Source organism: Malania oleifera, chromosome 7 (assembly GCF_029873635.1).
Source record: "Malania oleifera isolate guangnan ecotype guangnan chromosome 7, ASM2987363v1, whole genome shotgun sequence".
In the NCBI taxonomy this organism is placed as follows: domain Eukaryota; kingdom Viridiplantae; phylum Streptophyta; class Magnoliopsida; order Santalales; family Ximeniaceae; genus Malania; species Malania oleifera.
Window position 1 is genome coordinate 2511543 of NC_080423.1, and position 13799 is coordinate 2525341.

General features: G+C 34.4%; 1 protein-coding gene across 1 annotated transcript; it reads right to left on the bottom strand.

The window, feature by feature from the left end:
• Window positions 1-10010: 10010 nt before the first annotated feature.
• LOC131159712 (auxin-induced protein 15A-like) lies at window positions 10011-10827 on the bottom strand. The gene has a single exon (XM_058114828.1). The coding sequence runs from the start codon at window positions 10677-10679 to the stop codon at window positions 10353-10355; it is 327 nt and encodes a 108-aa protein (XP_057970811.1). The 5' UTR covers window positions 10680-10827; the 3' UTR covers window positions 10011-10352.
• Between the last annotated feature and the right edge of the window lie 2972 nt (window positions 10828-13799).

The following is a 13799-nucleotide window of genomic DNA, read 5'->3' on the forward strand; positions in this document are numbered from 1 at the left end:
TTTTAAAAAGACACTAATGACCAGAGTTGATTAAGGTAGTTTCAAAAATTGTTTTGTCGTTTCATGTGAAAAAGGTGATGTTAGAAAGAAAAAGCTGCTCTCGACCATCTAAAAAAGAAGTTGTAAGGTACTTAAAAATATTTAAGAAAATCAAAATGAATGTCTTCTTTAAGAAATATAATCAATGTTTGGACAATTTTATAATATATATTTAGCAAAAAAAATTTGGGTGACTATAGAATATAGCAATTTGTGGAGAAAAAAAAAAGTTCACTTTTAGCTTCTAAAAGTTTCAAAACCTCTACTTAGTTTTAAAAATTCCACTAATAAAAATTAGCTTTTCAAAGCTAAAGGAACAGGTTAGGCACGTTATACCAAAATTTAATTTTTGAAAAAGAGAAGCATCAAAATAAACTTCATCAATTTGCGGAAGTGTGCGTTTAAAGAACCGAAAAGGCACATTATATTATGTACATGAAGAAATTTAACAACCTTACTAAATGTGTACTCTATGAAATGGCATTATGCAGTTTTTGTTTAGTAAATGTATATCCACACACACACACACACACACACACACACGTATTCTCTAAAATCTCTAGTCCTAGCCTCATCAAATTTGTTCGTTTTTAATCTTATAATTAATAACTAAAATACTATAAGAAAAATCCCTTGTCCATAAACAACTATGAGCCTCCAAATTGATATTCTTTCTTATTTCTCATAGGAGTAGTCATTATCCAGTGAGTAAGTTGAGTTTTGATGGTATGAACATAAGTTATTGTCACTAGCTAGTTTCTTAACTTTTTTCATAGCTTGTGGAGATTCCTAGTTACTTAACTTCAATCATTTGCAATCAGTGGCACACTTGTCTATTGCTTGCAGTTGAACAAGCTAGCTAGTACATAGGAAAGGACCAATTGATTTCTTTATCCAAAACAAAAAGTATTGATTAAGTAAAATATAAAAGAGTGTAAGTTGGGTTTTGGGTCAAGTATAAAATCGAAAGTTTAACATGATATCTAGGCTAGCTGGTTAGAGCCATGTGTCACTTGTAATTATAGCAAGTAAGAGTATGTGGTATAATAGTAAATTTTCATTAAATAGTTTAAGTTTTTCTAAATTTATAAAAGAGTCTAAATCAAACCATTCATGCAAATGTTTTTTTTTTCTTTATTATTGTACATCAATGCTAAACTCAATTCAACCATCAACTTCTCCAATAATGACTTGGAATAAAGTAGAAAGAGTTTGAGAGAACCCTATGAACATAGAAGACTTTTCGGATGCTAGAGTTAGAACATAGTTTGGTTAAGAATGAAAGTTTGTTCTTTAAGTTAATTACAGACACATCTTCTCGTCAATTAAGAAGAATGTGATACATCCAAAATCAGTATGCATATATTTACAAATATTCCTATAGAGGCAGGCAACTGTAAGGTTGGCTTTGGGTATTGTTGGGTGTACGTTTCGTGTAACTCCCACTAAACTATTAATAATTCTTAGTGCTGTTACGAAAGTAGCAATTGATGGTTTACATAACCGCCCGCAAGTTACTCGCAATTCATAAGTTGCTCGTAACCTCATAGGGATAATGGTACCTCATGAATGCCAAGTTGGGAAAAGGCTAGCCTTCATTACTATAAAAAGGGGTCAACAGGGACAGGTAAATCTCATTCTCACTCATTCACATTTACTGTTGCAACCTAGAACCTCCTACAGTTCTTAACTTAGGCATCATAGTGATCCCCCAGAGTACACCCAGTGTCTTTCAAGCCATACTCATTTGACTCCTTTCAAGTGGTCACGGTCAAAGGACAATCCACAAAAGCCGCTCGATTTTTGCAGCAATAGTTGGCGTTGTTTGTGGGAACCCTTGTGAGGTTTTCTATCCTTGACCATGACCACAAGAAGGAGTCGGACCGATCTAAAAAGGAAAAATCTGAGGGACCTAGATGAAGCGCCCAAGGAAGGGAAGGAAGCAACCTATAGACTCATAGTGCTTGTGTAATGATCTGCCTATTTTATCATATATATTTTTTTATAAATAAATACTCATAGTAACTCTAACACCTACTAAATTGAAGCAGTCATGATCAACCTGGACCCATGAGTATCAGGGATAAACCTATCATTTAACTCTGATACCTAAGCAGTAGGAAACGTAATTCACAAACATGTCATCCAACCAACCACAATACCAGAGTCCTACTAAATCTGTCATATATACAATCATCCACCAAAAGACCAATAAGCAACCTAGGGTCACTTTCCAGAAATAAATCTAACCCTAACTCATCAACTCACCCTTTTGACAGGGCAGGTCAGTCGGACTCTACTGTCGCGGAACTCTATTTGCTCCTCTACCTGGATTTCCTGAAATGTTTGAAATGTTGGGGTGAGACACCTCTCAGTAAGGGAAATAAACTAACATCAGTGTGTGACATCATGAGTACTTTCGTGTTATACATATAAACAATATAATAAACATATTTGGTAAAATCTATCCGTAGCAAAACTAAGTAAAACATGATTTGTCATATCATAATAAGGCATACTAGATTTCTGTACATGAAAATTATCTTATATAACTGTACAATATTAAAATAACACTCAGAATGGATAGCTAATTGATGTCATGTCTTACCCCCACATGATTAGGTTGTGTAGCCTGAAGGCGGGATCTAGTAGTGGCTGGCCAACCATGTTAGATTAAATATAAGTCTGTAAGTACAATGGGTCTGCCCCACCTGGTCCCAGACTGTCAGGGGAACAACTCTACTCTACACTGAAGCCACATTGACTGCTATCTCCCACACTACTAGTCGTGTGGTAGCACTATCATAATTCTGAACATATAGCTATGGTACCGTGCTCTTGAAAACTAAACTAAACCATACCATCCGGGATCTGATAACATATAATATGTTTCATATACTGAACATAATTGTTTTGTATTTCATAATATTATTTGACATGATAATATTTCATGAATTTTGTCTTATCATACATGATTATGACATCTATACCAACATGAATCATGACATCTGCGTCGGCATATCATAATATACTGAACATGATTTCTCTATACTGTTAAACATTATATTCATAAAATCATGGTTTATGTACTGTTTTATAATTGCCTTGTAAACAATCATATCGTGCTTGTTCTGAAAAAAAACATATTATTCTAGTGTACATAATTACATGGAAATTTCAACTCATGTCACACAGAAGTGGGTAACACTCTGAATATAAAATCTGTTCTAAAATCATAATTTTCTGATAAAACATGTTTAAATCATATCCCTGTTCATAGACATATTTCCCAAACATAATTCTAAAATTAAATACTATAGAATAAAAATAATTTCATCAAAAATTCTAACTTAATTTATCCCTTTACCTGGTTTACTAAAAAGCTCACAAAACACCCAATACTACACTTACAGTGTTCCCAGCACAACATCCTGAAATTAACATTTTCCCCTAATCAACTTCAGTATTATCTTACCTAACATATTCTCCTCAGTCCAGGAACACCAGATACTTAATAAAACTGAGATTAACTAACTTACCCAAATTTTGGAATGGTTCCCAAACTTCCTATATCAAATTTCTGCTCCGATTATGTTGTTGAGAATCTCCCCAAGATCACCATGGTAGCTTCTAATTGTCGAACCGAGGAAAATCGGAGCCGAAAACTTATAGAAAAAGTGAGAAACGGTGTAGAGAGAGAGAGAGAGAGAGAGAGAGAGAGAGAGAGAGAGAGAGGAATTGATAAAATGAATTTTTCCTCCGCTGAAATCGATTTTAGGTTATATATAGAGTGCTGTCCACGTGGCCTCGTCGACGAGCCATGTCTCCTCGTCAATGAGTCCAAGCAATAGTGTTGTCGACAAACGCCTACTCCTCGTCGACGAGATTCAGGCCCTGAAAACGTCCCTCTCTGTAACTTCTCATCGATGAGATACACGTCCTCGTTGACAAGCCCAAGGTCCTGCTCGTCGAAGAGACACGTGTCCCTGTTGATGAGCCCAAGGTCTTGCTTGTTGATGAGCACTTCTACCCTCGTCGACAAGACCCTGCTGAAACCCCTTTTTAAAAAAATTCCTTTTCTCTCATTCCTTTTATTATTTAATTACTATAATTCTTCAGGTCTTTACAGCTTGAACCCCAGTGGCGTGAACCCCAATAGCGCGAATCCTAGTAACACAAATCCCAACCGTGCGAATCCCAACGGTGTGGACCAACATACCTAGACCAGCAATGCCCCATCTAGTGAGCACCACTCATGAGACCCTAAAAACATGCCTACTTGATAAGCATAGCTCATAAGACACAAAAGAGTGAGCACGATTCACCCAGAATGACCCATATGATAAGCATAACTCATGAGGCCCTAAAAACTTGTCCATTTGATGAGCACAGCTCACGAGGCACACAGAAGTGAGCATGACTCACCCGTAATGGCCCATCTGATTAGCACAGCTCATGAGGCAACAAATGATCACGACTCACCAGTAATGGTCCATCTAATGAGCACCACTCATGAGACCCGAAAAACTGGCCCAATTGATGAGCATAACTTATGAGGTCCAAAGACCAACCCAACCGATGAGCACAGATCATGAGGCAAACAAGTGAGCACTGCTCACCGAATTGGCCTAACTAATGGGCACAACTCATGAGGTTGAAGACAAGCCCGAACTGATGAGCACAACTTATGAGGTAGATTAAATTTAATCTAAAAAATCGCAAAGCATCCTACTTGAATCAAGCAAAGGTATAGAATAGGTAAGGTAAAAACACTGATCAACTCGGATTGAGCCAACTATCAAATAAATCTCGGCTACAAGGCCTACTTGCCCAGATAGGGCCATAATTAATTAATTGGAACTGACCTTTATTGGTTATTTAAGGATCTAGTTCGAATTGTTACTCTCGAAAAATCGCTTCGAATATTTGAGAGTATTCCCGCCAAAGGGTGGGGGGGGGGGGGGGGAGGACAACTGATACATCTAAAATCAGTATTCCCATATTTACAAATATGCCCATGGAGGTAGGCAACCGTAAGGTTAGCTTTGGGTAACGTTGGGTGTCTCGCGTAACTCTCACTAAACTATTAATAATCCCCAGTGTGGTTATGAAAGCAGCAATTGATGACTTACATAACAGCCTGCAAGTTACTTGCAACCCATACCTCTAGGCATAATGGTACCTCATGAATGCCAAGTTGGGAAAAGGCTAGCCTTTACTATTATAAAAAGGGGGTCATAAGGAGAGGTAAATCTCATTCTCACTCATTCATGTTTATTGTTGCAACCTAAAGCCTCCCACAATTCCTAACTTAAGCATCAGAGTAATCCCCAAGAGTACACCCCAGGTCCTCCAAGCCATTCTCATTTGATTCCTTTCAGATGGTCACGGTTGAAGGACAATCCATAAAAGCCACTCGATTTTTGGCAGCAACAGAAGGTAAATCATCGTTTGTGACTATTTGGAACTCGTGAATCATAAAGGTAGTAGGGTAGACTACTTAACCGCCTCATATATTAGACCATCAAACAAATCCTTAACTATAATTGCATGTCCTAAAATATCTCTAAACCAAATAATTAATTTGATTAATGGTTCAACTTGTGATGTGATTAATTACATAACTAGGCAACTTATCAAATCTAATAATTTTACTTTTTGAATGTGGCAGACCCTGACAACCTTAGATGTCCTCTACGCACCACACTCGAGTTATAAAATCCTATGAGTAAGAATGAAGAAGTTAAGGTTGAGAACCCTAAATAGGAAGATGGTCCGAATTGCAACAGGCTAATTAGAGTCTTACCCTGAAATAATTATATCTAATAAATTGAAGGTCATTCGTTGTAATATGATTGGAGAACTTATCATATTCTCTCAAAAATTAGTTATCATTTAAAATTTAAATAATTAATTTCAGTAGATAAAATAAAAAAATTTATTTATTTAAAAAATAGAAATACAAAAACACATGAATCATATAAATAATATTTTTATATTATATATAGGTAGGTCGGCTATGTTAATTCAATTACAATTTACAAGTTGGGAGGAAGAGACAACGAATGGGCAACTAGAGCTTCCTCTTTTGGCAGGTGGCCCTCCTGTTTATGATGGAAGGGGTCGTTCATGGTGTGCAAGCCAAGCTACCTTTTTATTTTTATTTTTTTATTTTTTGTGGTCCTTCCAATATCTCATGCCAACTTCTATTTTTATTAATTTTTTTTGTATTATTTTATTTAAAAAATAATAAAAATACTAACATTCCATCTAGATATTTTGAACGAGCCTTCAAAATTCTAAGGACTAATGTTTTAAAATTTTTACTAATTTCTCTTGAAATTTGTAAAAAAAAAAAAACAATTATATATATATATATATATATACTATTTGGTTGAAAGACAAGTATAAAGAAGGATATAAACTCATTTATTTTTAACAAATCTCTAAGGAGATCATTATATTTCTTTGTTTTTTTTTCCATATGTGCATGCCCTCATGTTATTTATGTTCTATATATGTGTTGTCAAATAGATTAATTTATTAAAAGGGGGACGGATAAAAAGCTGCATAGGTAGAATGTCATGTTCTTATTTTTTTGTTAATTTTTTGCATTGATGATTGTGCAATACTGCAATATATTATTATTACTACTACTACTAGATAAACACTTAGTTAATCCAAACGATGAAATAATAGCTTCGTTATGAATTTTCTTGAGATTGTATCTTGTATTCTTGAAAGGACATTCAAATAGATACAAGAGGAATTAATACTGAAATAATTTGTAATTTAACATATTATTAAAAGTTGATTGAGAGTCCTTCCATCGATTTAAGATAATTAATTAGGTATCGCTCATGGAATAGGTGTATAGGAGAGGCTACTATCTTCCTTTCATGTAGTTAAGTTAAAAAAAATCGTTCTATTAGGAGTAAAGCAAAACTATTGGTTCTTTATCCTTAAAAGTTAGTTTAGAAATCAATTAATTGGTAATAATTAATTAGGTAATCTAATCATATTTAAATAAATAACTAGTTATAGTAATGACACTATCAGACTTATAATGGTGTCAATTTTTCTCTATCACCATCCAGAGTGGGTGTAGGCATCTTCTACTTTGCTTCTTTGTCGAGGTCCCATGTATTATGATAACTTGAAACTTCAATTTGAACAAACACTTCGAACCCTTACAACCAGAGTTAAAACACAATGTAATCTACGAAAAATAATAACTTCTACCATATTATTTAAAAGGTATTTTTCGGATGGATAGGTAGGGTCTCATTTTCGTTCGACATTAGTTCATCTTTAGAGTTTCGGTTGGTGAATTTTGATTTGTTTTTAGTTGTATTTATGTTTTTATCTTCTTTGTTAGTTCTATTTAATTTTGTTGTCCTACTTTGGTTGGTTGCTGGTGTTGGTTTTTAGGAGGGTTTTTCTGTACTCTCCCTTTTGTTTTATCTTGTAACCACGGTATTCTTCCGTTACAAGTGAGGGTATATTAATAAATAAATGGAGATGCCACCCTTTTTTAGTAAATATATATATATATATATATATATATATATATAAAGATAATTAATCTATGGCAATGGTTTAGTACTCAATGTCGCTGTTACCATTGTACATGTTGGCTATAGTCTACTTCCTAATTATGCTATCCAAGTTGGAGTCTAGATCTTATCTTAAAAGAGAGAGATATGAAATGGGATAGTATATAAGATGATTAAAGTGGTTTAGTCATCATAAAGGTTAATAGCCCTAAAAAAGTGAGACAATAATTATTTATTTTAGTTACAACGAGATTTGAAAAGAAAAAAAAAAAACCCTTTTACTTGGGATCTATTTAACATTGTTTTCTTTATGGACTTCTAATTTTCATAATAAAATATTTTTTGTTCGAATAATTTTTTTAAAAAAAATGGTCACACTAATGTTTTTATCTGTTTGCTCTGTTATAAAAACACACATTCACATATATATATATATATATATATATATATATATATATATATATATCACAATTTGATTGTAGATGCATGCCATTTCAAGAGAAATTATTCGGTGCACCTCTCCTTTCACGTGTCCGTATACCTCTGTTTTAAATGTTAGACATGTGGCGAATTGGTCTTATATTTATTAATATCACACATGTAAAGAGGGGATTCCATTTTCAACATATCTATAATTTAGGAAACAAACACATGAACACGTGGAGGGAAAAATTCCTCGTATTATTTTCTCCATTTTAGAGTAATATTTTTATGAGCAAATGCTATATATTGTTCGTACACAAGTTTGTAATCATCAATGACCCATGGATGCGCCAACGACATACTGGGTAAAATAAGTAGCTAGGCCCCACCTTATTTCATTTAGTTGTTGTTGTCGTCAGATAAGTCTGTAATGAGAGCGTGTGATCCTAAAGTGCAATTGAGAGCATGAATATCGAATTTTAAATTTTAATTTGAGTAGATTTAAAAAAAAAATTAATACGATTTTATATTACATTTTGTTATCCAAATTTATATAAATTCAAATTCAAAATTTATGAAAATATATATAAAATTAAATATTTTATTAATTATTATTTTTCTTGCAAACCAAACACGTGGATTCTACTTTAAGAGCTACAGATAAGTCCAATAAAAAAAATGAGAGAAAAAGGGGCTTAAGGAAGTAGGAAAAGGTTGACATAAAGTACTAGCCGGTAGTGATTCCTATCCCTATCCCTATAGAGAAGAAAATCAGCTAGCCGTGCCAAGTGGTGGTGGTTATGAGGAATATGTATAAAGGAATAATAATGGGCTTAAGAAAGGTATTCTCTCTCTCTCTCTCTCTCCTGTTTCATGAAGTCAAATCTACTTAGTCGGTGAAAAAATTATGCCAACGATCTCTACTTAGTCGGTGAAAAAATTATACCAACAATCTCTCTTTAAGTTGTAAGATATACTTGCGGATAAGGAGGTCCCTTGTATAATATTCTGGATCCCAATAAGAGTCTTAATTGGCAGTTTAAACTAAAAAAAGGAAAAAATTATTATGCTTAGACTGCCTGTCAGACCCGATCAAATATATGGTAATTAAGTTTTTGAGAAGTTATAGATCAATTATTAATTGCAGTCTAATTTAATAATTGAGGAGAGAGAGAGAAAGAGAGTGGTCGACCTTGGTACGTGCAGGTACAATTAACATATATTAAAGTAATGGTACATGCCCAAATTAAAACAGATGCATGCTGATATTGGCACCGAGCAAGCTAGCTGATTCAAAGAGACCTTAACCATATGAAGAATAAGATGCTTTCTAGTTTCCATATCCATATGATATCATTATGTGTGTGGTACTCAATTAATTAAAAGTTAATTCTTATATATTGAGAAATGATAATATTTTCAAACGTGTGTACCGTCTACGGTCTGCGTCAATTCGGGATTAACTTTTTAAGAAGACTAATTCACCTTTTTATATGCATTTGATTGGTTCACTAGAGATCGACTTATTAAACCCATCTTCTATTTTGTACTATTTTACGGTCCACTTAAAGTTCCAATCCGAGACATATCTCAAATACAAGTTGTCAAATTCTAACTATTATAATATTGTTTATAAGACATAGAACTAGCTAGCTGAAGAAGTTAGGCAATCATTCCTCTTAAATTATGATTATATAAATAGTTGGCGTCGGAGTTGGATTTAGAAGTTGGATTTTAAATGTTAAATATGTGACAAATTGATTTTGCATTCATTAATCGCAGATATATAAAATGTGAGATTCGCTTTTGATATATTTAAAATTTAATAAACAAGTATACGGACATGTGAAGATGACACTTCTGATCAATTGTAATCTCTCTTGCATGTCAGTTTTTGTATATGGCTACATGTTCGTGTAAAAATTTATTCATAAAATTAACTTAAATTAACTTTCCCTAACCATAGTAAATTAAATTAACTACTAATTGAAATGCTAAATCAAAATTTTTTTTCTTATTATATATAAACCAGAAACTTTATATTACATTAACAATTAAAGATCCATTAAAAATACATCATGGTTGAAGGCTACCATTAACTTTCCCTTTCCTGCTGACATATCTCCCAAGAAAAAGAAGAAGATGACCCAAAGAAAGGGGGAAAAAAAAGTGAAAGGCAGAATCATATAATTAATATATGATCAAATTAAGGATTAAGAGTAAGTTGGTGTAAGCTAGCGGCCACATATATAGATGATATCTCACCAGTCACCACCATCTATATGCATCCATGGGGGCAAGCTGGCTCATTGATGAAGTAGTACACTTAATTAATTAACAAGACTGAAAGGACAAAGAACCAGCTAGAGGGTGGAGATGGTGGTGGTGGTGGCGGCGGCGGCTGCTCTGATGGTCACTCTTCTCCTTCTCGATCTGCCACCGTAGGCAGAGGAAATCATTGACGGAGCACGGCAGCCGCAGGGGGCCGGCCGCGTGGTACCCGTAAACCTCCTGAGCTTTTTCCAAGAGCTGCCGGAAAAGAGGGTGGTGGAGGTAGGAGATGGGCATCACAAATCTCTGAAACCCTCCATCTTCTTCCTCCAACCCTACTTCCACTGCCAGCCATCCTTTCTTCACCTTCATCTTCTTCTCATCCTGCATCTTTGATTTCTTTCTCTCTTTAAATTTCTGCCAATTGGACTCTGGCTAGCTAGCAAGCTTGAATATTCTACTTGAGAGTTCTTAGTTGTACTGCTGCAGCATAGGAATGAAGGGTGTATGTATATATAGTGATAAGGAGGAGTTAGGTTTTGCCTTTTTTTTTTTTTCTTTTTCTTTAGTATAATGAAATAAAGTTGGGTACCCTTTGTTGTTTGTAGTCAAAATGGAATCATGCATATGGTGGGTCTTTGTTATGAAAGCCAAAACCATATTCAGTGCTGAGGGACAAGTAGCTTGTTGTCCTTTTATTACATATGGTCCTGGTTCATTTCTGTGAGGTCCCTTTACTAAATCTTTTCCACTTATTTTTTTAGACTCGTTATTTTCTTTATCGATCTTATTTTTTTTGATTTTTCGGAAAGAACAATTTGCGTAACCATCATATTTAATTGGGATAGATGTGCATACCCTTTTAAAGATTAGTTGGAGTGTGATAAGGGGAAGACTAAGGTGGTGTTTGATTGTAGAATCTAATACACTTCCTTTATAATAACATTTTCATGGAAGTGTAAATGTACAAATGTTGAGAATTCCACTTATGAGTTTGTCTCACATAGGAAAATTAGAGTGGATGATAGGTGCTTATATACATGGTTGGGTCCAAAACCCAATAGGCTTAAACTTTGGGGTCAGGTTGGTGTTTAACCATGTGTATCAAGCCCACTCATGGGCTCCTTTAGTCCTGAAAAGTGGTATCAGAACCGACGATTCGTAAGTCTGGGTAAGCGACATCGTAAAAAGTCGAAACGTGAAACTAATTCTCCTGACGTGCTAATAGTTGGAGGACCAAGTGTGTGGTTGAGGCTAATAAGGATCATCTAGGTTGCGGATGGATCCGAATAGGGTCAAGACGTGAGAGGTAGGATTGGTTCGGAGGCACGTGGAATGCAATCCGATGCATGTAAGGCACCAGTGGTATGGTCCACTTGAGCAATTGTTGGAGAATTAGGCTTACTCCCAGAAGGGAGACGATTTCCATTCAAGGGGGAGCAGTTAAAACTCACAAGTGAGGAGGAGATTGTTGAGAATTCCACTTGTGAGCTTGTCCTACATTGAAAAATTAGAGTGGATGATGGGTGCTTAATTATACACATGGTTGGGCTCAAAACCCAATAAGCTTAAACTTTTGGGTCAAATTGGTGTTTACCCATGTGTATCAAGCCCATCCATGGGCTCCTCTGGTCCTAATATAAAATGCTTATCTCATAAGAAACTTTTTAGAAGTTAAACATTTCAAAGTACATAAAAATATTTTCTAGTCCATTATGAGGTAGATCTAGTGGTTTTAAAGCTTGAGATTTCATGTTAGAAATCTTTGATCCAAATATCTAGAGGACTGGGATAGGACATGGGGGAGCTTGATGAGATAGGCTATCTCCTGTTACATAGTTTAGATAATGAGTGTAGCTAGGTTTTCAATTAGGAAAAAAAAAAGATATAGAAAGAAAGAAACACATCGATTTATAATGGCTCATCATATGGTATATGAAGGATATATAATAATGGATAGTAGTAGTTCTACAAAAGTTTGTTATTCTTGCTACCGTGTATCTTACGACACATGGAGATCAACAAATTAAGAGAAGTTGAGAAATGTCGAAACTTTGCTTACATTGTTTACTGGAGAGATTGTACAATTACGCGGGTTAATATCGGTATGGTCAATGATAGACAAACCATGTGGTCAATGGTAGATTTTATGATTGTAAAAGGAAAATTGGCATACATTGAACAAGCTTACGCCATTGAGGGCTATAACTTCTACCACCACATCAACCGAAATGAAGTTCACAATATAAGAAGGAATGATGTAGGGTAAGTAAATGACTATGAGTCAATAACTTGATAGTGTTGAGTGAGAACAAAGGGATAAGTTAATTAATTAGGACTATCTATATAGAAAATCTGAACGCTTAGAGGAGCGATTTGAAAAGAAAGTTATGCTAATTAAGGAGCTAACAACTATAGAATTAATTAGTACCTAGAAAGATAGGCTAGATCGTTCAAATTAATAATTGGTATTGAGCTGAGAGCCATTCAAGTTATCCACCCATTCAGAGGTCATCCGTTCACTAGATGAGGTGAACAATTAATAGTTAACCCATATGACAAAGGTTACCTAGTCATCACACAAGATCACTTAGTTATTGGTGATAGGATAAGCAATCCTTAGGCATGAAAGTAAACTATAATAATTAAGGACTTTAATGCTTTGAATTTTTTTAACTTGTATCCATAGCTATGTTTTGGGTACAATTTGGAGTAAATTGTAACTCCAAGTTTGACTTGAGGAAGATATAAATATGTGATTAGTTCCAGTTGTAATAGACCTTCAACACATTAATTTAACTCAATTTACTCAATGTGACAAAAAAAAAAACTATCACTTTGATCTTTGCGCTATTTTATCGATCCATCTATTTCTATATTTTATAGCTTCTACTTTCCTAACTATATCCCTTTCTTTCTCCCTCTTCTTATCTCTTCTAATCTAGTTCTGGTCACCTCCCACATTTTCTTTCTCATTTCTACGATCTCTACGACTTATACGATTCTCTTATATATTATCCTTATATATCTTTACACCTTTGGTGGGGCATGACATAATGAGTCCATTCACAACTAATTCGCTATCTCCCCATCCCAATCACATCGTCACTTCAAAAGCTGTTTGATTTTTTATCAAACAAGAATATGTATAGATTTCAATGATCAATTAAAATAATTAAGGCCTGCCCAAAATGGATGCAACCTCGAGTGACGAGTTGCTCACATTTATGGATGTGTGGCATTAATTCAAGGTGCAAACGGACTATGCCTTTTATAACATATTAGGGAATTTACTACGAGTTGATAATATTTTGCCTATCTATGCCTTTTGAAAGAACTTTTAAAAAAGCAACCAATAAAATGGAGCTAATTAAGGTAGTTGCAAAAATAGTTTGATCTACTGTGAAAAATGAAATGTTGGAAAGAAAAAGTTAATCTTAAGTGTCTGATACAAAAAAAAATTATAAGATGCCTAAAAAAGTATAAAAAAACAATATGCTTGCATAATTT